This window comes from Sus scrofa, chromosome 8, assembly GCF_000003025.6.
Source record: "Sus scrofa isolate TJ Tabasco breed Duroc chromosome 8, Sscrofa11.1, whole genome shotgun sequence".
Classification (NCBI taxonomy): Eukaryota; Metazoa; Chordata; class Mammalia; order Artiodactyla; family Suidae; genus Sus; species Sus scrofa.
In genome coordinates this window covers 73,693,422-73,719,439 of record NC_010450.4, presented here as the reverse complement: position 1 = coordinate 73,719,439, position 26,018 = coordinate 73,693,422, and the positions used below count along the sequence as shown (strand labels likewise).

The window sequence follows — 26,018 nt, the reverse complement described above, 5'->3', positions numbered from 1 at the left end:
TGGGAGACCCGGCTCTCAGGGCCGCGATCGCACTTCCCCAGCTTCCCTGCAGGCAGCGTACAGACTCGGTCCCAGTCCTAACCTGGGGACCTCAGGGAAGTGTGCCAGAGAAGCGGAGGTGGAGGAAGACTCCGCCCCCATAAAAGAAGAGCCCAGCCCTTTCTTCCACCAGGCCTTAGCAATGATGGGGTGAGGGTGAGCTCCTGAAGCTGTGGAGGCCATACTGGGATATGCCACGACAAGGCCAAAAGCAAATGCCAGCTTGCTGAGGATGGCAGGGTGGAAAGATCAAAAGACAATACCACCAAGATCTGGACTGATCAACCCTGCGACCGCCCCGTGTCTAGGCTTCTTGTTATCTGAGATGGTGAATGTTCATTTTAGCCACTTTTAGAGGAGCATTTGTTACTTGCTGCCACAAGTGATATAGAGCCCATCTCTTCCAGGAGAAGTTAACCTAGCACATAGGTACTAGCATAGATCTAGGACATACAAAAATCCTTTCCCCATCAGTTACTTTCATGTAGACTTCAAGGGACCTATCTAAGAATCTGCATCACCATGCCGTTAAGACTTCAGTTCTAAATCCTCTACTGAGAGTTGAAAATCCCAATTTCTGTTTGGTTTTCCTTAGAATGACTGGCAAGCAAGGGAAGTAGTTGGATTTATTTTTTATATATTCTTCGCTTCTCTGGGCTCAGGTGGGCACTCCCAAGACAGAACATGAATTCATTCATTCACGGAAATTGCTGAGTTCACTTTTATTTGGTGCCTACTATGTGTTGGGTAGTTATCTAGGCTGTCCCAACAGTCCTTTTAAGTTTGCAGGCTCCACCACCACCAGCTTCTGGCCCCCTGCTCTCTCTCACCTCTCACCCCCCTGCCCTACCCCACCGGAAGGCAGGGAGACTCTGTCTCTGGATATCAGAGCATAAAATCCAACCAAAGTCAACAGACATTTCCAGAGCCACCAACCTAAGTGTAAGCTGATAGTAACCAACCATAGTCCTTTTCCCCTTCAAGATGTGTGAACATTAAGTTCGCCAAGGTTCATGAACCAGGTTCTGCTTGCCAGCACATTCTTTTATATTTCTAATCCCCTCCGATTTAATTTTTTCACAAAGGCTTTACATGAAGAGAAGAAAAAAGCCGTTTATGTACTGAGTTACTAATCCTGGCAGAGTCAGACAAGGGTTGGGGAGGTGTGGTGGTTAGAAGGGCAGAGAGCGATGTGGGGGAACGGGTGTCAAAACCCCTACTTGGGCAGATCAAAGCTTACCTCGTGTACTTGGCCGGCTGCGGAGCAGGATCGCGAAGAGCACTGCGGGCAACATTTTCCAGGGACTCGGACTAGGGTTTCATCCTTAACACCCCCGAAAAGGCAAACCATCAAAAGGCGATATTAATAAAATCCACAGGACTAGGAAAATTTCACTCCCAGCCAACTCAGTCATGTGCCTCAAGCATCCACAAATAGCAACTTCCTCTCGTTTAGCATTTCTGAGTCACTTGGTACTTTGATAAGAAAGAGCACTTCTCAGGGCCCTTAAAATGTCTGCACATTCCTCGAGTCCCATCCACTTCTAAGAAGGAACAAAAGCACAACTGATAACCATAATGACAGTAATTCCAGTTGGCCAGGTACGGTTTCAAGTGCTTTACATGACCCTGTGAAACAGATGTCCTTATCCTGCCTTTACAAAAGAGAAAAGTAAAGACCAGAGAGGTTGTGTGACTCACCTAAGGTCACAGAGCTGACTTGGTAATAGTAAATGGTTGGCAGAGAGACTTCAGAGCACCAACCATTTCAACACTTAAGAACATTTACACTCCTGCTGAATTACTGCTAATCTCAAAGTGAAGGTACCCCTCCACTGACATACTATTTCACTATTCTTTTGCATCTTTATGTGAACCCATACTTTTATATATATACATTAGGGAGGTTTAACATGAAAAAAAAAAATCTATCATGCCCCTATGATATCTAGGACTAAGTGAGTAAAATGTGGGTGACAAACACTAAATGCCCGAAGAACTTCCTATTGCCACACTCCTACATTCTCAACTCTGCCACCTCCACCCCTGGAATATCAGACCCTTTGTCTCTGCTGCCCAAGAAGAATTTTCATGGCATTAGTCTCCTCATTAATGCCAAGGCGTCAGCTTCTTACTTTGACTTATTACACTAGCCTTTTGAATGGCAGGAAGGTAGACAAATTAAAAGCAGGAGAAAAAGGATTAGAATAAACCAATTCCATGGATAAAATGTGGTAGATCTTATACAAACATAGCTCCTGAACAGTTATCTGCACTTTCTCTTTCAAAAAGCAGAAAATGAGATTGTGTTATCATTGTTGCCATAGAATTCACTCTGCAAGAAAAAAGAAGGCAGTATACTCGGGGGTGTGTTTTAGTGTCTGGGTCAAATAAGCTTACTTTTTCATGGAAAATTCCAGTAATACCACAGTAGTTTTTTTTAACCCAATTATATATGATCAGAAAGATTAATGCATTACTATCTAATAGGGATTTATTTCATACACCTAAATCACTGGAATTAAAATAACAACGGTTTTCTCTGCTTTAGGTTCCTTTATTTCTTTGTAATTCTATAAAAAAATATTATGACCATTGGTATTTAATAGAGTATGTGAAAATTAGACATGCATTGAAGTTGTTGAGCATTCCTTCAGAACTCTTCAGTTTAACGAAATTTCAGTGAGGAAGTAAAACAATTATCTGATGTCATGCTCACTATTCAATAACTTTACTGAAGTGAACAATGAATTGCACACTGTCAAGTAAACAGAGGACACATGTCATGATCATAGATCTTGAATACAAATATAGAGCCAGTGTCAATCTATCTTAACCAAGATGGACTAAACCCAAGTACAGAATCAACCCAAGTGGCAGAGTCAACTGGAAAGTGTGGGGAAGGGTAATTTTTATTCAGAGGTTAGTACAAGGCTATCAAGCTCTACAATTCTTATTGGAAATGCCCAGTTACATATTTTATTGACAGAATCTTTCTTCATAAATAGAGACCAACAAAAACAGAAAGGAGAAGCATTTAAAGAGAAAGTATCCTGGGATATGAGAAAACTTCATAATTGAGAGCTGAAATCCCCCTGGGCTGGTACTCTATAAGCAGAACAACTGGAGAGGCAGGTAAGAAGATGAGTAGCAAAATGGATCAGAGAAACAAGAAAGAATTTTTAGCTGAACACTTTCACTGCTATCATACGCCTGAATTCTATCACTCTGGTCTTCATGGATTTTCCCTTCTAAACCTATAGACTATCCAGGGACCAGCATACTATGTACTGATGACCAAATCCAGCCCACCACCAATTTCCATAAACGTTTATGGCAACACGGCCACATCTATTCATGCTCATATTGTCTCCGCATGTTTTGTGCTATGATGGCAGAGCTGAGCAGATGTTCCAACTACATGGCACACAAAGTTGAATGTGATCACTATCTGACTCTTAACTGAAGAAGTTTACCGACCCCAGGTCTAATGTGGTACCCTCAGTAATCACAGGAGTTTGGTACAAAAATGATATGATTAGTATCATTATCATTTTGGGTAGGACCACAAGGATACACAGTTGACCCTTGAATAATGTAGGGGTTATGGGGGCCAACCCAATCAGAGTATAAGTTATAGTCAGCCCTCCGTATCTGTGGTTCTACATCCTTAGATTCAACCATGGCTGTATGGCATAGTACTGCAGTTCTTGCCATTGAAAACAATCCACATATAAGCAGACTCATTTGGTTCGAACTTTGTTGTTCAAGGGTCAAATTTATTTAATTATGGTTTTCCATATTCCTTAAATAAAAATACTCACGACAAAGTTTAGAGTGTATTATGGCTAATGGCTCCTGACAAAATATGATACCTCCTCTATGATACTTCTGAAGATACAAAAATAAGACATAATTTCTACCACCATAAAGTAGAACGGCAAACCTCTTGCCATTGCCAAGGGGAAGTCCCCCTGACCATAAGACATTCTGTGGGAGTTCCCGTCGTGGCACAGAGGAAACGAATCTGTCTAGGAAACATGAGGTTGCAGGTTCAATCCCTGGCCTTGCTCAGTGGTTTGAGGATCCGGTGGTGTAGGTCACAGAAGAAGCTCAGATCCTGCGTTGCTGTGACTGTGGTGTAAGCTGGCAGCCATAGCTCTGATTTGATCCCTAGCCTGGAAACCTCTATATGCCACAGGTGCGACCCTAAAAAGACAAAAAAAAAAAAAAAGACATTCTGTGGCCTTTCTTTGCTTGTGAACCTAAATTGAACTAAGAACCATGATTTCTTCTCATCTCTCTGCCTTCCTGTATCAAATGCAACATGGATTTGTCTCTACAATGTGCGGGGCTGCTGTCTGAAGTGGCCAGAATGCCAGCCTGGCCTTTCACCTCCCTCAATATCTTTCTTCCTACCTCTCATCAGAGCCCGTAATGTAAAAAAAGTGGGGGGAGGAGAGAAACAAACAAAAAGAGTGGGAAGCACGTGGCTGGGGTGGGGTAGGTAGAAGAAAAGCACTGGGGAAGAGGATGCCTCAAGTGTAAAGCAGTCACTGAGAGACATGGAAAGAAGCCCGCAGCAGTGCAAACTGGGGGCCACAGTTTTTTGTTTCTTGAATCCAAAATGTAAGAGAGTTGGGCAGTGGTGATAGGAAAAGATCTGATCTCAATACAGTTGAGTTATACTAAACAAAATCCAGCCAGACCCTTGTTCAGGGAAACAGGCACATTTCTTAGCACCTGGCAGTGGATCCAAGGAGGGGAATTAGCCAAGGGCAAGTTGCTTACCCCTGTAGCCTTCAATCAGTGGGTATGGACAGATTTCTCTTGAGATTGAGCAAGTAGAAAGGAAGGAACTGGGTGGAAAAACCCAAGCAAGCAAAAGTAAGGGCACTCTGAAGATTCACAGAAAGAGCAGCTCTCTGAACACTATGTATTGCAGGGTCTGAAAAAAAAAACTTAAAGCCATTTTGCAACTTAATAAGATAGAAGACAGCGTCTTTGTTAAATAGAAGCAAGAAGCAATAAAGAAAGAAAAAGCATTGGGATTGAAAAAAAATAGATAAACCAATGATGGGAGAAATAAGGAAGAATTAAAAGAAAATTAAAGCAAAATCATTAAATTAAAATCAATACTGGAGGTAGTACATACAAACTCAAGAAGCCCTCTCCATAATGCAGAGGAAAGACACAAAGTAAAAAATGATGAGCGAGAACCTGATCAATAATGAGGGGGAATTCAGGGGAGCAATCTAAGAGTCATAGCTATTTCTGGAGAAATGAGATTAATTGGAACAGACATGGCAGGTCAAGGCCATAACTAAAGAAAACATTTCAAAAACTGGAATACAGACTGAAAGGGCTTCACAACATTCTAGGCAAAATATGTGAAAAGACACCTCACTTAGAAATATCTGGGGAAAGTGTTTCAATTATAAAGATAAACAAACATCTTGCAAGAATGCAACAGAGTAAATTAGCTGAATATAACAGAATAGAAAGCAGACAAATCTCCATGGCACTAAATTCCAGAATTCAATGGAAGGGAGTCTATAGTTGATATGGAAGAGATTATTATCTCCTTAAATTTTAGACCCCTACAAATGATCTTTCTTGAAGGTAGGCAAAAAGAAAATTGTTTTTAAACACCCAGGGGCTCAAAAGACATCAATTTTCTATCTTTTTTGAAAAAAATCCAAATATATAGTTCAATTGACTTAGATTAATCAATATTGGGAATGAGAAAACTGTAGAATTAAAGAAAAATTGGTGATAACAGCATCAGAAAGAACTCTCATCAGACAGATCATTTTCATAAGCTTACAAAAATGCTGATGGGTTAGGGTAGGGCTCTGTTCACAAGGACAAAAGCAGAAAGGAAGCAATTTTATTCTGAATTTACATCACCCACTAAGGAAACAACCCCTTAATTGAACCTAGGAATTTCTCCTTTTGTCACAGATGATCACCACCTCCTAAAATCAGATTGTGACTGTGCAAACAAATATATCCACATTTGCCTACCAAAACCTTGGAATAAATTACAAAAAAAATTCTATTGTGATCTTTCTGGGTGGTAGAAATATGGATGATCATTTTCTTTTCTGCTTTTCCCAAACGTTCCTTAATGAATACAGACTCCTTTTACAATTAAAGAAACACTTTATATTAAAAAAAGATCAAATTTTTCTAGAGCTAAAGACCTGGAAATACATTTTTTCCGATGAACCTGTGCTTTTTAAAGACAATGAGTTAATGCAAATAAAATGCTTGCAAACATGCTCGGTGATGTTGGCAACTATTGTTTTTGTGGTTATTACTATACATAAATGATATGTAACTCAGCATTTGGGGAGGCGATAGAGCGTAATGGTTAAAAATGTGAGTCAGGTGTGGTCTGCTGAGGTTGTGATATAGAACTGCCTAGTTAGAAGCACTGGCACTTCCCAACATTGGTACCTTGGGCAAATTATTTAAACTCTGTATCTCAATTTTATCTCCTATAACATGGGATGATAATATAGCTCCTACTTTATAGGGTTGTCATAAGAATTAAAAAGCTCTTCAAATTAATAAACGCTCAAAATGTGGTGATGGTGTTGGTTAGATGGTAGTGGTAATTCCAACAAAGGTACTACTTCTATAGCACCTCTTCATGTCACCAGAATAGCCAATATTTCATAGTGACATTAAATCTAGGAAAATGGTTTAAATAGTCTGACAGTTGGGTCTTTTTTATTTTTTTATTTTTTTATTATTATTATTATTTTTTTTGTCTTTTTTGCTATTTCTTTGGGCCGCTCCGCGGCATATGGAGGTTCCCAGGCTAGGGGTCGAATCAGAGCTGCAGCCCCTGGCCTACGCCAGAGCCACAGCAACGCGGGATCCGAGCCGCGTCTGCAACCTACACCACAGCTCACGGCAATGCCGGATCGTTAACCCACTGAGCAAGGACAGGGATCGAACCTGCAACCTCATGGTTCCTAGTTGGATTCGTTAACCACTGCACCACGACGGGAACTCCCGGGTCTTTTTTAATGTCAAGGCAAAACTATAGATTGAAAAAGAGTGATTAAAATCAATCTATTTCTAAGACTTCCGAATGCTTGCATATCAATTAGCTCTAAAGTATGGTACCAAATTTCACCTTTTTAAATTAATCCATGCAAACTGTAAGGGAGTACTGTTTGAAGCAAGAATTCATATTTAATGTTTATAAAAATTATAACCAGTACTTTCAATTATTCCAATCAAACCCTGTACTTGCAGCCCATGGTTCAGTTTTTAAATACTTAAAATAGAAGGTTCACAATGGTGTGTTTACTCCATCCCTTCTCTCACCTCCCTTATTGTAATTGTGGCAAACTGCTTAAATACCCTTCTTACACAAGGGGACTAAACCCTGGAATGTGTACATCAAAATGCCCAACACGAATGTAAATTGGTACAACTACTATGGAATACAATATGGAGGTACCTCAGAAAATGAAATATAGAACTACATATAACCCCACAGTCCCACTCTTGAGCATATATCCAGACAAAACTTTCCCTGAAAAAGATACATGCACCCGTATGTTCACTGCAGCACTCTTCACAAGAGCAAAGACATGGAAACAACCTAAATGTCCACTGACAGATGAATGGATTAAGAAGATGTGGTATACATACACAATGGAATACTACTCAGCCATAAAAAGAACAAAATAATGCCATTTGCAGCAACAGGGATGGAACTAGAGAATCTCATACTAAGTGAAGTAAGTCAGAAAGAGAAAGACAAATATAATATGGTACCGCTTATATCTGGAATCTAATATAACAGCACAAATGAACCTTTCCACAGGAAAGAAACTCATGGACTTGGAGAACAGACTTGTGGTTGCCAAGGTGGAGGAGGAGGGAGTGAGATGGACTAGGAGTCTGGGGTTAACAGATGCAAACTTTTGCATTTGTAGTGGATAAGCAAGAAGATCCTGCTGTATAGCCCAGGGGACTATTTTTAGTCACTTGTGATGGACCATGATGGAGGATAATATGAGAAAAAGAATGTATATGTGTGTGAGAAAGAGAAAGAGAGAGAGAGATTGGGTCACTTTGCCACTTTGCTGTACAGTAGAAAATTGACCGAACCCTGTAAGCCAACTATAATGGAAAAAATAAAAACCATTAAAAAAAAAATGTCCAACACCACTACATCCTCTGAATGTAAGATATTATGCAACTCTGCCAAGAAGCTCATTTGTAATCTGAAAGCTAGGATGACTCGGTGATGAATTGACTCATCGGTGACATGAGTGCAGTAGTTGCTGTAGTGTGGGTACTACAATCCAGTCCTCCAATTAGATACATTTTCCCTTGATTTGGCATTTAGCATTTCTTGTCTAATGGCCTTTTGTCTGCCTTTAAAAATATTGCCCAATTGTCACAATATGCCATGTTATTGATTTTGTTTTATTTGACAGAAAGTACTGCTCTGTATCAACTGAATGCTGGCTTCCAGCTTTTCCTTAGATCAAAAATGAGCTATTTTTCAACTGGAGGCAAACTCCTTTCATGGTTATCTGTCAACTGCCAAGGAACATCCATAGGAGCTACTGGAAGAATAAAAAAAAAAACAAAACTATAAAATACCATGTGTACCAAATTTATTTGCAATTGATTTTCTCTTCTAAATTTGTATGTAGAGCCTAATGTTTTGAAAAATCAGATCAGCTTTAAATGAAGAGCAAGATCTCATATTTTAAACCTCCTCAGAGAAAATCCATTGATAATTTGAATCACCATCTTCTAAGAATTAAATAATGTACGTCTGGATAACTAGGTTCAGAAACATATATATGTCATTAAAAAGCAGACTATACCTATGCACTGAAAAACAACAACAATCCTGATCATCTAAGTGAGTTTTCCAGATGTTTAGCTTAACATTTTTGGAACATCTGCAACTAGAGTTGGCGGCTTCTTGGCGCTTACCCTCAAGGCTCACTTTCATTACATAACAATTAGCCTAAATGGCAGATGAGACCTATCTGCAGCTTCTAAGGGTAAAAGATGCGTCTCAGGGGTGGTCTCCAAAAGGATAAGGGAAATAAAACAGCCTTTGCTTCTTGTTCCAGGACTTCCGAGGCCTGCCTGACATAATCTCAGAAGAGACTCCAAGTTCTACACAGTGAAGTTAACAGTCTGTGAAGGATCCATCTGAGGCTGTCTTCCTTACCTGCTTACAAAACAGAGGCTGGCAGTGAGCGGTGAAGCACTGGGCGACCCCATTTCTACACACACACTTGGCACATCGACTCAAAGGCCAGTCCTCCCCATCCTGAAACACACGGCCTTCATAGGAACAGGGTTCTGAAAGGTCAGAGCAATGAGGATTACTGGGGGCACTGCACTTGCTGATCCCAGGCTGATGGCATGGCTGATGCCGGCCAGCACGGCACAGAGGCCCTGTGCAGGGGGCGCAGTGCCAACAAGGGGGCCTCCACTTAGGAGTAACGCTCTGTAGTCACTGTATAGAGTTCTTAATACCTTTCCCTCTGAAGTTGGGTGCGATAAGGTAGCCCAGGCTAGGGGTTTGCAGCCTTGGCTCTTGCCTGGTCCTACCTCCTGCTGCCTCCTTGACTTCCTGGGTTCCCCGGAGCATGAGTCCAAATCTGTGCCCAGTGGATGCTTCCACCCTTCACCCATAGTGGGGAGCTGGGTGCAGTGCCATAGGCACCTAGGAGCAGGGTAGGGCCTGGGGGCCTGGGGTGCCTGTGGAGGCCTCACCCACCCAGCAAACATTCCCACACCTGAGGGAGTGTGACACTAACAGCAAACGTAAAACGTGACAGGTTGAGAAAGACCAGGAAATAAAAGCTTTTTGTCTCCTGCACTTTGAACGAGGGGCTCTGCATTTCTATGAGGCACCCAGTCAATGAGGGGGTTGGCAATGGCTGATCCCCCAGTCTCTCCAGGCCAAATGCTTCCAATAGAGCTTTCTCATGGAGAGCCAACAAGAAAGCCCTAAAATTTAAGAAAGCCCAAAACCCCAAAAACCCCCTGCCCCATCCCTAAACACTGTTGTTGGCGTATTTTTACTTGGCTTATTTGGCCATCCATCCTGTTCTGGTGGTGACATCTGAAATGCAGGAGGAATACATTCTACTTTCACCATCCTAACCATACTTTTTAATCCCCGGAATGGTTCTCCAGGCTAAATGGTTGCCAGGGATGGAATAACTAGGGATCAGAAAGAAACCAAAGGTCTTTTTAAAGGAAAAAGGCAAGAATAGACTGTAGCTTCCAGGGGCTATTTAAAAAGAGTAATTCTAGCTGTTATATGCTAGGAGAGAATATAATGTTAGCAATGACAATAATTCGTATTTATCGTGAAGTATGTACTTCTTAATTATAAAAATGGAAAGGGACATACATCCCTAAAACATAATAAAAGAGTACTTGGATCAAGTGTGGATTCTAAGGAGAGGGTCTGGAAGTGTGGCCCTGGGTTGCTGAGCTATGCCTCGGTTTGCAGGCATGCATGATCCCCACGGCAAAGATGCCATAAAGACAAATGAAATAGCCAGAGATGCTCAGTGTACTTTGGAGAAAGATGTTATGTCACCTAAAAGACCAGACACCAAAATTAGTGCTGGCAATGCTACATGGAGAAGTAATTTGTCCCTTAAAGGGGCAGGAGGAACTACCTTGGCCTTATGGAATCGTATCAAAGGATCTTGTCCTTCTGCCCTTTCCTTCAGGAGCTATGAATGCAGAGGGATGCATCTGGCCAAGGCAAAATAATGGGCCAGAGAGTCTCAGAAGCCCAGATTTGGAATGGAGCTTAAGAATCTGTTCCAACCTCACTCTCTGCAACATTGCTTCCTGCCAAGTGCAAGGCTGCATCTTGCTTCTAGTAAGGAGTGGGGCTAGGGATATTTGAGCCCTGCCGATCAAGAAAGATGTGGGATGTCACCAGGTTAACCTCAAAGGCCAAGAGGCTCTCTCTCCACAAGCTCATACTCACTCCCAGGGCCCACACAGACTGGGCAGCAGCTTCCTTCAGGGATGAATTCCAGCTCCTGGTGTCCACACAAGAGTGGTGGGCATGGTCGGGGGGTGCATTGGACCTCCCCGTGAGCACAAGAGCACACACCACACGGCGAGGCGGTCCACTCTGTCCCATGCTGTGCATTAGGAAAAGAAAAAAGAAAAAGAAGGTTATTGTCAGAATACAGACTTTCATTTGACCAAACAGAAACAAGCCTTCTCTGCAACAAATGAAGGATGGGGGTCAGGAAAGACGGAAGACGGTTTGCAAGGTCGAGACCAGGTCTAGCAATATTCCAAGTCGGGGGCCAATTTAAAATTGACTATTACTGTTCTTTTTTTAATTTCTAAAATTCTGTACTTGAAAATTTCAGAAAAGCACAAAAATAAAAATCACCCCATCCTATCATTTTAAAAATGCTATGAAGACCAAAGTAAAATACATACTCATACACGTATATGTACTGAATTCTCTTTAATAGTCATATTATTTTCAAGGGCTCTCACTCTGATCCTGTTTCCTTTTTCGCCTTTACTTTTTACCCTGCTGAGTTCCAACACTCTTGTTCCCTCCCGCCCCTCCCCCTCCTCCCCCATGCTCTTTCTGTCTGTCTCATGGCCCCAGGGAAAGTGTGATAGCCAGCAGGAGGCACCTGGTCCTTCCAGTTCTCCCGAAGGCAGAGCCATCTCATTCCCTCGAGGGTGCTCATCTATATACATAGAATGCTCCTAGTCCACTTTAGGATGGGGCTCAACATTCCCAAAGCTGGCACTGTATCAGTGATGTAACAGATCCATATTTTGACTTATATGATTTACTAAGTACCAAAAGTATCTAAATGAGCCATTCTCAGATGTGATGCAAAGAAGGAGGTGAACCCTGAATGCAGAAAACTGCAAATATGTTTATTGCTTGGGGAAGTAGCTGTCAAAATATGTTATGTTCTCAATGGCAGAATGGAATAATGGTAGCCCTTTAAAAAATGTCTGAAAAAATTAGCTTAACAAATAAAATTTTCCTCCTATAACATTTTTGGAAATATTGGAATCGGTCTTTCTTGCCTCTATTAAATGTAGCATATGATCTCTGATTCAGCACAAATCATATATAGACCTCTAGTAAAAACATCACACATTCGAGGTGCTCAATCACCTAAATATAATCTGGGGATTTCAACTGTGTTACTTAGAAGCATAGAAAATAAACACCCTCTGCTTCTCCTCAGGCCAGCATCCAGAATAATTATTCATCTCTCTTAAGCACAAAAGAACTCGCTCCTACCTAAACAAGTCAGTACCACTTTATTCTGCAAATTGCTGCTAGGTTGCAAGCATGCCAAGTCTGACATTTTGGAATCGCTAATGACCAGGGCTATTATTGTAACAATGAGAGTAATAGGTAGTCACAGTCACCCAGTTATTTGGGAACCAAATGCTCACTTTACTATCATGAAGATTACTTTCCTTAGGTGGAATTACTGGGAGTACAAGATGGCAGGAATGCAAAGAATCCACTGAGCTGGATGAATCAAGGATCTCTTTGGATGCATGCATGTTCTCAAATTTCACTTCAGCCTTCTCTACCTTGGAGACTATGAGTGTGTGACTTAATCTTGCTAAATTTCAGCTTCCTGGTCCAAAACCCTGAAAAGGTATGAAAATACCCCATTCAACTGGTTACTGTAAAGGTTAAATGAGGTAGTTGTTAAAAGAGTCAGCAAGGAGGGTAGCAGGTAGGAGGTGCTTAGTCCTCGCCCCGTTCTCCACTGCACGAGTCCACAGCCTTCCTTTCCTTTTCATGACCATGTGCTGACTGTGATTGTAGCAAGGGACCCGATGCCAAGGCCAAGTCCTCTTCCATCAATTTTTACTTCTTTTATAATTAAATATAAATTTCAAATTTAGTGCAGCATATAAATGGGCAAATCCATAACTTGCTAATAAACTATTGGCTAATAAAAGACACAGCAGGCTATTGACCTTTATGCCTTGAGAGGCTTACACATAAAAGCAAAGGAAGAAAGTATAAGAGAAAAAGGGATAGGTTCTACTGAGTTAAAATTTTAAAAGTCTGTCAAATATACATTACAAAAAATTTTTAAAGGCAAATGACAAACTGATTTTTAAAACTGCAAATTACATTAATTAGAATTATGCTTTACTATACAAAAGCACTTACAGGCAATGAGAAAAAAAAAGACAGGAGGCAAGATTAAGATGGTAGAATAGGAAGATTCTAAGCTCACCTCTTCTCATGTACACACTAAAATTACAACTACATACAGAACAACATTAAGAACAACCTGCAGACTAGTACAACATCTCTTCTAAAATATAGGATATATGGAAAAAAACCTCACTGAAATGGGTAGAAGGGGACCCATATCCCTGACAGGCCACTCAAGAGCAGAATGGGATATTGCAAACCTGGAGGTCCTCTGTAAGGAGGGAAGGGTTTGAACCCCACCATTGGGCACCACCACAGCCATGGGGAACTGCACCAGGAACCTCCATAACTGGATTTCAAAATCAGCGGAAAGTCAGAGAGCTGTAAGAATCCAAGACTTCACTCTTAAAGAGGGTCTGTGTACAAACTCACTCTCTCTGAGTCTCAGCAGAGAGAGAGAGCAGCTTGAAAAGCACCCAGCACTCTAAGGAGACTGCAAAGGTGGCCCCAGCACACACTCGCCAGACTGTGCTCACTCCAACTCTAGCCATCCCACCAAGGTGGCAACCCAACCTAGCCCAGGAGAGGCTTGGCCAGTGTCCACTTCAACCCCAAGCACCTTGCCATGGAGGTCCCAGCTCACCTGGATGCACCCTAAAATCCACTCAAGCCCTCCTGCTCTGGACCCAACCAGCCTGCTAGGGCAAGCTGGCATATATAATCTACAAACGGGACACTCCTACACAAGGCCACACCTTTAAGACCAGGAGAGATAATTATTTCACCTAATTCACAGAAACAACCAGAAAATCAAACAAAATGAGGTCACAGAGGAATTTTTTCCAAAAGAAAGGAAAAGATAAAACCCTGTGGAAAAAACCTCTAACGTAATTACCTAAAAAAGAGTTTAAAGCAATGATCATAGAGATATTTATAGAAATTGGGAGAAAGGCAGAACACAGTGAAAACTTGAACAAAGAGTTAGAAAATACAAAAAAGAAACATTCAGAACTGAGGAATACAACACCTAAAATGAAAAATACACTAGAGGAAAACTGACAGCATATTAGGTGATAAAGAATACATAAGCACATGGAAGTCAGACTAGTGGAAATCACCCAATCATTATAGCAAAAAGAAAAAAAAAATTTAAATGAGGATAGTTTAAGGCAACTCTAAATTAACACCAGGCACACTAACATTCTCATTATAGGGAATGCAGAAGAAGAGATAGAGAAGAGACATAATACTTATTTGAAGAAATAATAAACCAGACAAAGATACCACAAAAAAAGAAAACTACAGGCCAATATCACTAATGAGCATTGATGCAAAAATCCTCAACAAAATACTAGCAAACTACATCCAACAACACATTAAAAGGATTGTACATCATGATCAAGTGGGATTTATCCCAGGGATGCAAGGGTTCTTCAATATCTGCAAATTAATCAGCGTGATACACCACATTAACAAACTGAAGAATAAAAACCATATAATCCTCTCAATAGACACGGAAAAAGCCTTTGACAAGATCCAACACCCATTTCTGATAAAAACCCTTCAAAAAGTGTCCATAGAGGGAACTCACCTCAACATAATAAAGGCTATATATGACAAACCCAGATCTAACATCATTCTCAATGGTGAAAAGCTGAAAGAATTCCTGCTGAGATCAGGAACAAGACAAGGATGCCCGCTCTCACCACTACTCTTCAACATAGTTCTGGAAGTCCTAGCCACAGCAATCAGAGATGTAAAAGAGATCAAAGGAATCCAAATTGGAAAGGAAGAAGTAAAACTATCACTATTTGCACATGACATGATACTATACCTAGAAAATCCTAAAGATTCTACCAGAAAACTGTTAAAGCTCATCCATGAATTTGGCAAAGTCACAGGATACAAAACTAATACACAGAAATCAACAGCATTTCTATATATTAACAATAAAAGATCAGAAAGAGAAATTGGGGAAGCAATCCCATTTACCATCACACCCAAAAGAATAAAATACCTAGGAGTAAACCTACCTAAAGAGGCAAAAGACCTGTACTCTGAAAACTACAAGGCACTGATGAAAGAAATAAAAGATGACACAAACAGATGAAAAGACATAACCATGCTCTTGGATTGGAAGAGTCAATATTATCAAAATGACTATACTATCCAAGGCAATCTACAGATTCAATGCAATACCTATTAAATTAACAAGGACATTTTTCACAGAACTCAAATTAAATATCTTAAAGTTTGTTTGGAAGCACAAAAGACCCAGAATAGCCAAAGACATCCTGAGAAAGAAAAATGGAGCTGGAAGAATCAGTCTCCTTGACTTCAGACTATACTACAAAGCAACAATCATCAAAACCATATGGTACTGGCACAAGGATAGACATATAGATCAGTGGAACAGGATAGAAAGCCCAAAATTAAACCCATGCACCTACAGCCAACTAATCTATGACAAAAGAGGCAAGAATATATAATGGAGAAAAGATAGCCTATTTAATAAGTGGTGCTGGAAAACTGGACAGCCACATGGAAAAGAATGAAATTAGAACACTCCCTAACACCATACACAAAAATAAACTCCAAATGGATTAAAGACCTAGATGTAAGGCCAGACAGTATAAAACTCTTAGAGGAAAACATAGGCCCAAACAGTCTCCGACAGAAATGACAGCAACATCTTCTCAGATCCACCTCTTAGAGTAATGACAATAAAAACAAAAATAAATAAACAAATGGAACTTAATTAATCTTAAAAGTTTCTGCCAAGCAAAGGAAAGCCTAAACAAAATGAAAGACAATCCACAGAAGGGGAGAGTATATTTGCAAATGAATCAATTGACAAGGGATTAATCTCCAAAATTTATAAATACCTCCTACTGCTCAATACCAAAAAAATAAACAACCCCATCAAAAAGTGGGCAGAAGATCTAAACAGACAATTCGCCAAAGAAGACATATGGATGGCCACAAAACACATGAAAAGATGTTCAACATCACTCATTATTAGAGAAATGCAAATCAAAACCACTATGAGGTACCTTCTTACACCAGCCAGAATGGCCATCATCAAAAAAGTCTACAAACAATCAGCGCTGGAGAGGGTGTGGAGAAAAAGGAACCCTATTACACTGTTGGTGGCAATGTAAATGGGTGCCACCACTGTGGAGAACAGTATGGAGATGCCTCAGAAAACTAAAAATAGAATTACCATTTGATCCAGCAACCCCACTCCTGGGCATCTATCCAGAGAAAACCATGACTTGCAAAGACACATGTATTCCAGTGTTCATTGCAGCACTATTTTCAATAGCCAAGACATGGAAACTACCTATATGTCCATCGGCAGAGCAGTGCATCAAGAAGATGTGGTACATTTACACAGTGGAATATTACTCAGCCATCAAAAGGAACGAAATACCGGCATTTTTGGCAACATGGATGGACCTTGAAATTATCATGCTACGTGAAGTCAGTCAGACAATGAGACACCACCATCAAACGCTATCACTTATATTGGAATCTAAAAAAAGGACACAATGAACTTTGCAGAACAGATATTGACTCACAGACTTTGAAAAACTTATGGTTTCCAAATGAGACAGGTGGGGGTTGGGGGGATATACTGAGGGTTTGGGATGGATATGCTGTTGGGTTTTGTTGTTACGATTTTTGTACACCTATAAATGTAATAAAATTCATCAAGTAAAAAAAAAAAAAAAAAAAAAAAAGAAAGACAGAATGGCTGAAAATTTCCCTCATACGGAGAGGGATACAGTCCTACAATTATTTTTTTTAGCAGAAACTATGCAGGCCATAAGAGAGTGGCATGATCTCTTTAAAGTGCTGAAAAGAATGTGCTTCTCAGCAAGGCTATCATTCAGAATTGAAGGCAAGATAAACAGTCTCCCAGACAAGCAAAAACTTAGAGTTCATTAAACTGGCCTTAAAAAGAAATGTTAAAGGGTATTCTTTGAGCAGAAAAGCAAAGGCTGTAACTAGAAATAAAATACATATGATTGAAAAAAATCTCACTGGTAAAGAGAAATATATAGCAAAGGCAATAATAGATCAACCACTTAAAAAGTGAGTAAAATTAAAAAACAAAAATTATAAAATCAACATTTACAATGAATAGTTAAGGAGTACACAAAATAAAAGGATGTGAAATATGACATTAAAAAATAAAATGTGTTGAGAGGGGAGTAAAAATGTAGTGCTTTTAGAATGCATTCAAACTTAAGCGACCTTCAGCTTAAAACAAACAGCCATATATATGTGTGTGTATGTGTGTCAATATATATGAACCTCGAGGTAACGAAAAACCAAAAACCTACAACAGATACACAAAAAAATAAAAAGAAAATCATCAAATCACAAGGGAAGAGATTGAAAGAAGAAAAATGGACCAAAGAAGTACCAAAAACAGCTGGAAAACAACTAAATGGCAGTAGGTACATACATATCAATAATAACTTCAAATGTAAATGGACTAAATACTTCAATCAAAAGGAAGAGGGATTGAATGGATTAAAAAAAAAAAGACCCATTTATATGCTGCATACAAGAGAATCACTTCATATCTAAAGATGTACATAGACGGAAAAGATACTCCAGGAGTATCCACTGTGGCTCGGTGGTAACCATGAGGATGTGGGTTCAATCCCTGGCCTTGCTCAGTGGGTTAAGGACCCAGCGTGCCATGAGCTGTGGTGTAGGTTGCAGAAGCAGCTCAGATCCCGAGATGCTGTGGCTGTGGCACAGGCTGACAGCTATAGCTCAAATTGGACCCCTAGCCTGGGAACTTCTATATGCTGTGGGTACAGCCCCCCCCCCCAAAAAAAAAAACCTAAAAAACTAAACTAAAATAAAATAAAATCAGTAATCAAAAAGATCTCAACAAACAAAACTTTAGGGCCAAACAACATACAAGGGGATTCTACCAAACATTAAAGAAGAGTTAATACCTATCCTTCTCAAACCATTCAAAAAAAACTGTAAGAGGAAGGAACACTTCGAAACTCATTCCATAAGGTCAGTACCACAGATACCAAAGTCAGACAAAGATACCACAAAGAAGGAAAATTACAAGCTAATATCTATGATAAACATAGATGCAAAAATCCTTAAGAAAATATTAGTAAACATAATTCAACAGTACACTGAAAGAATCGTACATCATTATCAAGTGGGATTCATTCCAGAGATGCAAGGATGATTCAACATCCACAAATTAATCAATGTAATAATACCACATTAACAAAGCAAAGGATAAAAATCACACGATCAGAAAAATCATTTGACAAAGCCCAGCATCCTTTTATGACTAAAACACTCAACGAAGTGGGTTATAAAGGAAACATACCTCAACATAATAATGGCCATATACACAAACCCACAGCTAACATGTGAAAAGCTAACATTTTTTTTTCTACGATAGGAACACAAATTCTTAAGAATGCCCACTTTTACCATTTTTATTGAAATAATATTGGAAGTCCTAGCCACATTAAGCAGATAAGTAAAAGAAATAAAATACATCCAAATTGGAGGAGGAAAAAATAAAATGACTATTATAGATGACAGCACTATGTACAGAAAACCCTTAAAGATGCCACCAAAAAACCACTGAACTAATAAATGAATTCAGCAAAGTGGCAGGATAAAAAATTAATATACAGAAATCTGTTGCATTTCTATACACTAAAAATGAACTATCAGAGAATTTTTTAAATCCCATTTACAATTGCATCAAAAAGAATAAAATGCCTAGGAATAAATTTAACCAAGGAGGTGAATGACCTGTATTCTAAAAATTAAAGACATCAATAAAAGAAGACACAGACTCAAAGAGAACAAGCAGGTGGTCATCAGAGCAGAGGGGGTGTGGGGCCGAGTGAAATAGGTGATGGGGATTAAGAGGTACAAACTTCCAGTAACAAAAGAAATAAGTAATGGGTTGTAATGTACAGCATAGGGAATATAGTCACTAATATTATAATAACTTTGGTAACTAGACTCATGGCAGTGATTATTTTGTAATCCATAAAAATATTAAATCATCATGTTATACACCTGAAACTAATATTATAAGTCAACTATACTTTGATCTTAAAAAAGAAAAAAAATCCCAATGGAAAAAAATAGCAACACATTTATAGAGTATTCAACTTTGTTAACTGCACAGAAATAGTAATTAAAATTAGATAATATCTTTTAACATCAGATATGGGAAGTGTTTAAAATTCGCAGCAGCTATTGTGAGCAAAGCTGCAGTGGAGTGGGATTCTCCTACACAAAACAAAACCTTCCTTCACTCTAGCACCTGGAAGAACTCAATCAGGCTGGCTACCCAAGGTAATCAGACTTGAAAAGAAGCTGTACTATCTGGGATATTCCCACTGGGTTTATATCATTAGACACGGACAACTTAAAATTGAATTTTAATGACCATAGATGTCACAGATTCGATACTCAAAACTCTTTAGATGACATAACCTACTAATTTCACTTTTAAGAAGTTATCTGAAGAAAATGATCAATGACACAAAAAAGTTGCAATACAGGGAATTCCGTCTCACTGTTTCTTATAGTGAAACTGAAAATATTTTAGTGGCTATTGGAAGCTACCCAAATGCCTAATAAAAGGAAATCTTATTCTCCAGGAATATGCTGGGGAAGTATTTGCAACATAGTTTTACATAAAAAGCAAGACATAAACTGTATGTCATATACTATATGTAGATAAAGTATACTCACGAACTATGCAAAACCATGTGTCTCTATCTATCTACCCATTCATTCATTCATCTTTACTGCCACCCCCCAGCCAAATCAAAACTGTGAAAACAATAGGGGTTTTCATAGTTTGGAAATTACCAGTAGATTTTTTTTCCTGCTTGCATACTTTTCCATTTTTCAAATCGTCACCAATAAGCAAATACTCACTTTTGTCATCAGAGAGCAAAGTACTGTTTAAAATATCTAATGAATCATTTCTATATCTTAAATAAAGCAAAATCTGAAAGCTGCTTATAAAACAACTTGACGTGAATGTCTTCATTCTATTAAAAGTTAGGAGACTGCTTTTAAACAGCTAGACATTTCATTAAAATAAGAGCTTGTTTTTGTTACCACTGAGAAACACTAACCATCCTTTCTTAAATATTTGCAATCATACCACTTCTCAGACTGAGACCACAAAAATTAATTATAATAACAGCCTGTCAATCAACAAAGTTTTCTCACCTGTACAATGAAAGGGCTGCATTAGCTAATCTCTTTGGTACCTTCAAGCTCTCTAATGATGTGAATCTATTGTCTAACTTAAGAGACATAAAATTAAGCAAGGGATTCTCCCTTCACAATAAGCTTGCTGCTTGAAGTCAAAGTCACAGAAGGCCAGACAGTGATCCCAAGTGCATAGGTGACTTGTCTGACCTCTCTCTTTGAGACAAGTCACATGGGTCCCCTCTATTTTCATCTCCTACTTCCATCCCTGAATCAGTGACATCTCTCTTCACCAGAGGGAGACTAGAGATCAAGGGGTCTGGTACATGCTAATAGATAGATAGATAAATGGATAGATAGACAGATAATTTTTAAATTTCACAGTATTATCTATACTCATTTACAAAAGCTTTATTTTTTCTATAAGCACTGTGATAGTAAAGAAAACTATAAAATTAAGAAATGATAGATACGCAAAGCAATGCTGCCACAAGACCCAGTTTTAACTGTGCCATCTTAACCTCATTAACACCTTTTGAAAACTTGAGATTCTGACACAGGCAAAAGCACGTTCTGTAGACATCTTAAATATATACTGCACAGCCAGATAACAAGCAGGCTTGGCTGTTGACATAAGTCCAAAGGAAAGATAAGGTCATAATGTCTTTGCCTGGCTTACTGACAGGACAAAAAAAAATAATTTTTCTTTATATAATTTGTTCCTGTTACAAAGTTATAGATCCAGAATGCTAAATATCTGGGGCTATTCAGTGCATATTGTAATTACATCCTCGACTTTGAAGAGAACAAGGCTGTGGAATTCAATCTTCATTTCTTCTCTCACACACATAAATTAGTTCTTTTAGCCTCACAGACGGGCAGAGCACGCAGACCCCTCCCTCCATGCTCCTGTATTCAACGGGACGTGGGCACAGGGGCATTACCGCCTGCCATGTTCTTTCTCAGTGAATCTTCAAGTACGATCTTTTCAGACATGACATTATCTGGTGCTGAGATTAAAGCAGTAAAGAGGAAAAGAAAGGGGTTAAAGGTCCTTTCTCCTCCCTTTCACAAGCGCTTTTGTGGGGAAAAGGACAGGGGAAAAGCATTCCAACACTCTTCACAAAAACATATTTCAGGCTTGTCTCCCTAACTGGTTGGCAAGGCTGGGCAGAGACCCAAAAGCCCATTTGAAATGACAGATTTGGGAGGTCATGGATGAAGTAGTCCCCCCAATGCTGGCCGTGATAAGTCCATGAGAAACTCTCCAATAACCTGGAGGCAGCCAAAAGGCTCAAGTGTTTTCCTCACTCCAGGGACCATTTGGGGACTTGTCTTGACATGCAAGAAGGCCAGCTGTACAATGCCAGCAAAGGAGGTCCCCTAGCAAGGAGAGGCTGTTTCATGAAAGGTGGCCTCCTCACGCCACCCTGAGCTCAGCCCATCCTTGACTTCTCTTCCCTTCAACTCCATTCTCTGGGGATGGCATCACTTCAGCAGATTCCCCTCCATCCTAAAGCCTCTTCTCAATCTCCCCTTTAAGGGAAAGCTTCCACTTCACCATTCCAAAGTTCTAACACACCAGACTATTTTATAGCTACGGGGAAAGTCTCCATAATGTGCCCTATGGGATACAAGCCAGAGGCTAAAGCAAGAGGATTACCACCTTTCAGCAAGAGAGGAAAGTGCTCTGGAAGCTGCTTCCCAAGCAAGCCAAGAGGGCGAAAAAGAAAAGGCTCCAAGATTCAGGAAAAAGTCTAGTGATGCAAGTGACAAGGTGAGACGAAGCCCAGACCCAGACAAGCATTCAACCCACTCGAGGAAGTTAATAACATTAAGAAGGATTTGGCAAGAATCTAAAAAGGTGAAGGAAGAAAGAAAAAGAGGAAGGAAGAACAGAAAAACAAGACATTTCAACGTAATCAAGAGGATCTTATGTCAACATAAAAAAAAAAATCATTCTTCTATTTGAAGAAGCAGACTACTAGAGTTCTTTTTTCTTCCTTCAAACTACAGTTCCTGAAATTCAGCATTTTTCTCAGCTACACCAAGTACCAGAAATATAATTATAACACTTTCTGGGGGAGTATATTCTGAAAGCTGCATGTGGGAAAACAGCGCATGGACACAGTCTTACCCAGTTTAGAGCTTCTCAGGTGATGAGTTACAGCAGAAGGGATGAATTGCAAGGGAGGCAGGGAGGAGAACTTTCTAAACACCAGATAATGCAGGAGGCCAAGAAGATTTCTAACCAACCCACTGGTAGATCTGTGGTCCCTGAACCGCCCTGCCACATAGGTTGGTTGGTCTTTGACTTGGGACAAGGACATGGATAAGCAGGAGAAAGGATTTGCTCATTGTTTAAGTCCTGATGTTTACTGAGCATCTACTCTGGAAAAAGCTCCGTGCCAAGTGCCAGGTTAGGTGGGGGGCAAGGAAGAGCACTATAAAGGTAGACAAAATATTGTTAATGTTCCCAGGCATCTAAATCAAGACGATTGCACATGTGCAAAAAATAACATGAGCAAGCAAATAAGTGTCATTAGAGCAGCCAAGCAAAGATTCACTGAATTCTAATGTCTTCTGTCCTTAGTACCACCTCTTATTTAAGATGTCTGTTATCCCCCAGATCCAGTGGGCCTTATTCTGGATCCTAGGGCTCCTTCACTTGAAAGATTCGGCTTTGGGTTTTTGACCTGGAACCACACACCTGTTCCAATCATTGTGAACTGGCACTAATTCCATCCCCAATCTCCCCTGCAGCACTTTCTGTTTCACAGGGGACCCTGTGGAGTGGTGTGCCATCTCCACCACCCCACGTAACCTAGACCGAACCAGGCAGCCCAAGGTGATACGGGGTATGGAGCCATAGATCCAGCTTGGGTGTCACTCAGCAACACATTGTGCAGAAGTGGAAGAGTGGGAACCGTGGAGACAGTGGGAACCGTGGAGACAGTGGCTCGAATGAGATAATCCTGTCCTATGGGAAAGTGCAGAGTACTCACTGCGTTTTAGGCACACACACTGCATGGCAGCCTAGAGTAGGTACATCCGATCCGGCTAACCCATGCTCTCTCCTGAACGGGTGGAGACACTAACTTGGGGAAGGTTTCGTTTCAGGAGGAAGATGAAAATTAAAGCAAGGACCTCTTGGAGTTCTCTTCATGGCTCAGTGGTTAACGAACCCGACTAGTTTCCATGAGGACAGGGGTTCAATCCCTGGCCTTGCTCAGTGGGTTAAAGATCCGGCGTTGCCGTGAGCTGTGGTGTAGGTCGCAGACGCAGCTAGAATCCCGCGTTGCTGTGGCTGTGGTGTAGGCCGGAAGCTACAGCTCTGATTTGACTCCTAGCCTGGGAACCTCCATATGCCATGGGTGTGGCTCTAGAAAGACAAAAAACAATAGACCAAAAAAAAAAAAAGCAAAAAAAAGCAAAGAGCCTCTTTCTATCTATCACATTCAACGTTGCCTGAGGCCTCGGGGGAGCATGTCGGTATGAGTGGAGATGAACTACAGCCATCTTATTTTCGTAATCTCTATTATAAACCTTGTAATGGTCCTTTTAAATCAGTATTTAATATCTCTAAGTTAATCCTGCAGGGTCTGGAATGAAAAAGTATAATAAAAGAACTTTGGGAGTGATTTTTAGTACTGCTTCTAAATGGGGGAGGTGAGCGTTTTCATCCTGGCCCCAGGGGAAACGTGGCCGTGATGCAGACATTTCTGGTGGTCAGGAGTGCAGAGGGTGCTTTCTGGTGAGTAGAGCCCAGAGATGCCGCTCGTGCCTCAATGCATGGGATGCCCTCCTCCCACAACAAAGCCTGCAGTGTTAACAGTCCTGAAGTTCAGAAGCTCCACCCTGAATAGGGAAGAAGACCAGGGCTCTAGTCCAGGTTACATCACTCAGTAGTAATAGAGTAGAGTAGTAATAGAGTACCTTAAGCTCTTTGCAATTCAATTATTCCATCTTTAACACAGGAGTAATAACAGCTGCTCTAGCCACCGACTCAGTGTTGTTTGTAACTATCTAGGGGAAAAAGGGATGTGGTACACAACGGCAAGGTGGCCCTTTATTATTCAGCATCACGACTCCTTCACAATCGACATTCTCAGACTACTCTTTAGACAGATTCGAATTCAATCTACAAATATTTATGCCAGCCTATGGAATAAATACAACAGTTTTCATCTTATTCAAGAAACCTAAACGCCCACAGAAAGTCAGAGGAGCTCGAGGTCCTCCATGGCCTACAAAAAGAGGGTGAAATCCTCTCTTGTCTACATGGGTTTAGCATCCAGCTTTCCCTTGTCAATGATCTGCAAACACAGAATCAACCGCAGGTGAGAAAACACTTACCGCGTGGATTTTATTTTCATGATGGCAAGATCCGGGAGTCCTTGGCACACACTCAGGGCAGCACTGGTTGGCAGGTATTTGAAGCACTTCTCCCTGAGCATTAAAAATCAGTGTAAAATAGCAGCGGTAAACCCAGGCACATGGGATTGACTAAATCTCGTGTTTCCACGGGTGACGACAATAAACAGGATAAACTGAACACACAAACAAAAAGGATGCTGTCAAGATGAGCTTGTCACAAAGATAAAATGAACCCCCTTGTGAAAGTAATGTCCTTGAAATTGTCTACATCTTTTCACATGCAATGAAGTGAAGAATTTTATCCACTGGAAATGCTCCATCCAAGTGTCACAGCAGAAAAGCAGCTGGGGTGAAAGACGAACTAGAGCTCCCTAAAATGAAGAAGACTTGGGACAGGGTGGCCACAGAGCTGGCAGGTCTTCTAACATCCTACAGAGGCCTGATGGGAGTGGGGACAGGGGAGGGGGGTGTTGGCTGGAGTTCCAATGTCCTCTTGTGCCTGGGACACAGTGTAGCAAAGCACACAGGGTGGTGACAGAAGGAAACAGCACTGCTGTGGCGGTCTCACACGTACTGTGGGGAGCTGGGTAGGATTCCTGGCTTCGATAAAGATCTACACAGTTCCTCGAGGCTTCTGTAATTACAACTGTGTTTCCTATCAACACCTGACCCTGTGGAGGGGACAGGCCTCTACTTGACACTCTAGGATTTATTGGGACGTTGTCACACATTAACCACCTATTTGCCATTGTGAGGGATCTATTTACCTAAGGTTATTAAAACTATCTGTGTGTCTTTGGCAGCCCAGTGATCCTTCTCTTAGACCCTCTGACTCACCTTGCCCTGCCGCTTAGCATTTCCTCAAGTCTAGAGATGCGGCAGAACAAGTCATTCAGGATTTTGACTTTAAAAAAAAAAGAGTAGGAGATCCCACATGATTCAGGAAATCATGACTTGTCCACAGAACAAAAGTCTACAAAGAATTCAGCTGGTAGATTCAAAAAAAATTATATATGTATTAATATTCCTTCGCTATTTGGGATTGCTTCTGCTAAAAATGTGTACCTACAAGAGAACTCTAATTGTATATCACCGCATCCATAAGAATGGATGAGAAATGGGACTGCAACCTCACAACTGGTAATTCACTAAATAG

At 40.5% G+C, this 26,018-nt stretch overlaps 1 protein-coding gene across 3 annotated transcripts in view; it reads right to left on the bottom strand.

The window, feature by feature from the left end:
• The window catches only part of FRAS1 (Fraser extracellular matrix complex subunit 1), a 457,087-nt gene that overhangs the window by 240,015 nt on the left and 191,054 nt on the right, over window positions 1-26,018 (bottom strand). For all 3 annotated transcript variants that reach the window (XM_021100604.1, XM_021100605.1, XM_013978814.2), the window contains exons 4-7: window positions 24,842-24,934; window positions 11,054-11,213; window positions 9,263-9,396; window positions 1,280-1,363 (exon numbers count right to left, since the gene is read on the bottom strand). In XM_021100604.1, coding sequence (XP_020956263.1) covers window positions 1,280-1,363; window positions 9,263-9,396; window positions 11,054-11,213; window positions 24,842-24,934 — 471 coding nt within the window. The remainder of the gene's footprint in view (window positions 1-1,279; window positions 1,364-9,262; window positions 9,397-11,053; window positions 11,214-24,841; window positions 24,935-26,018) is intronic.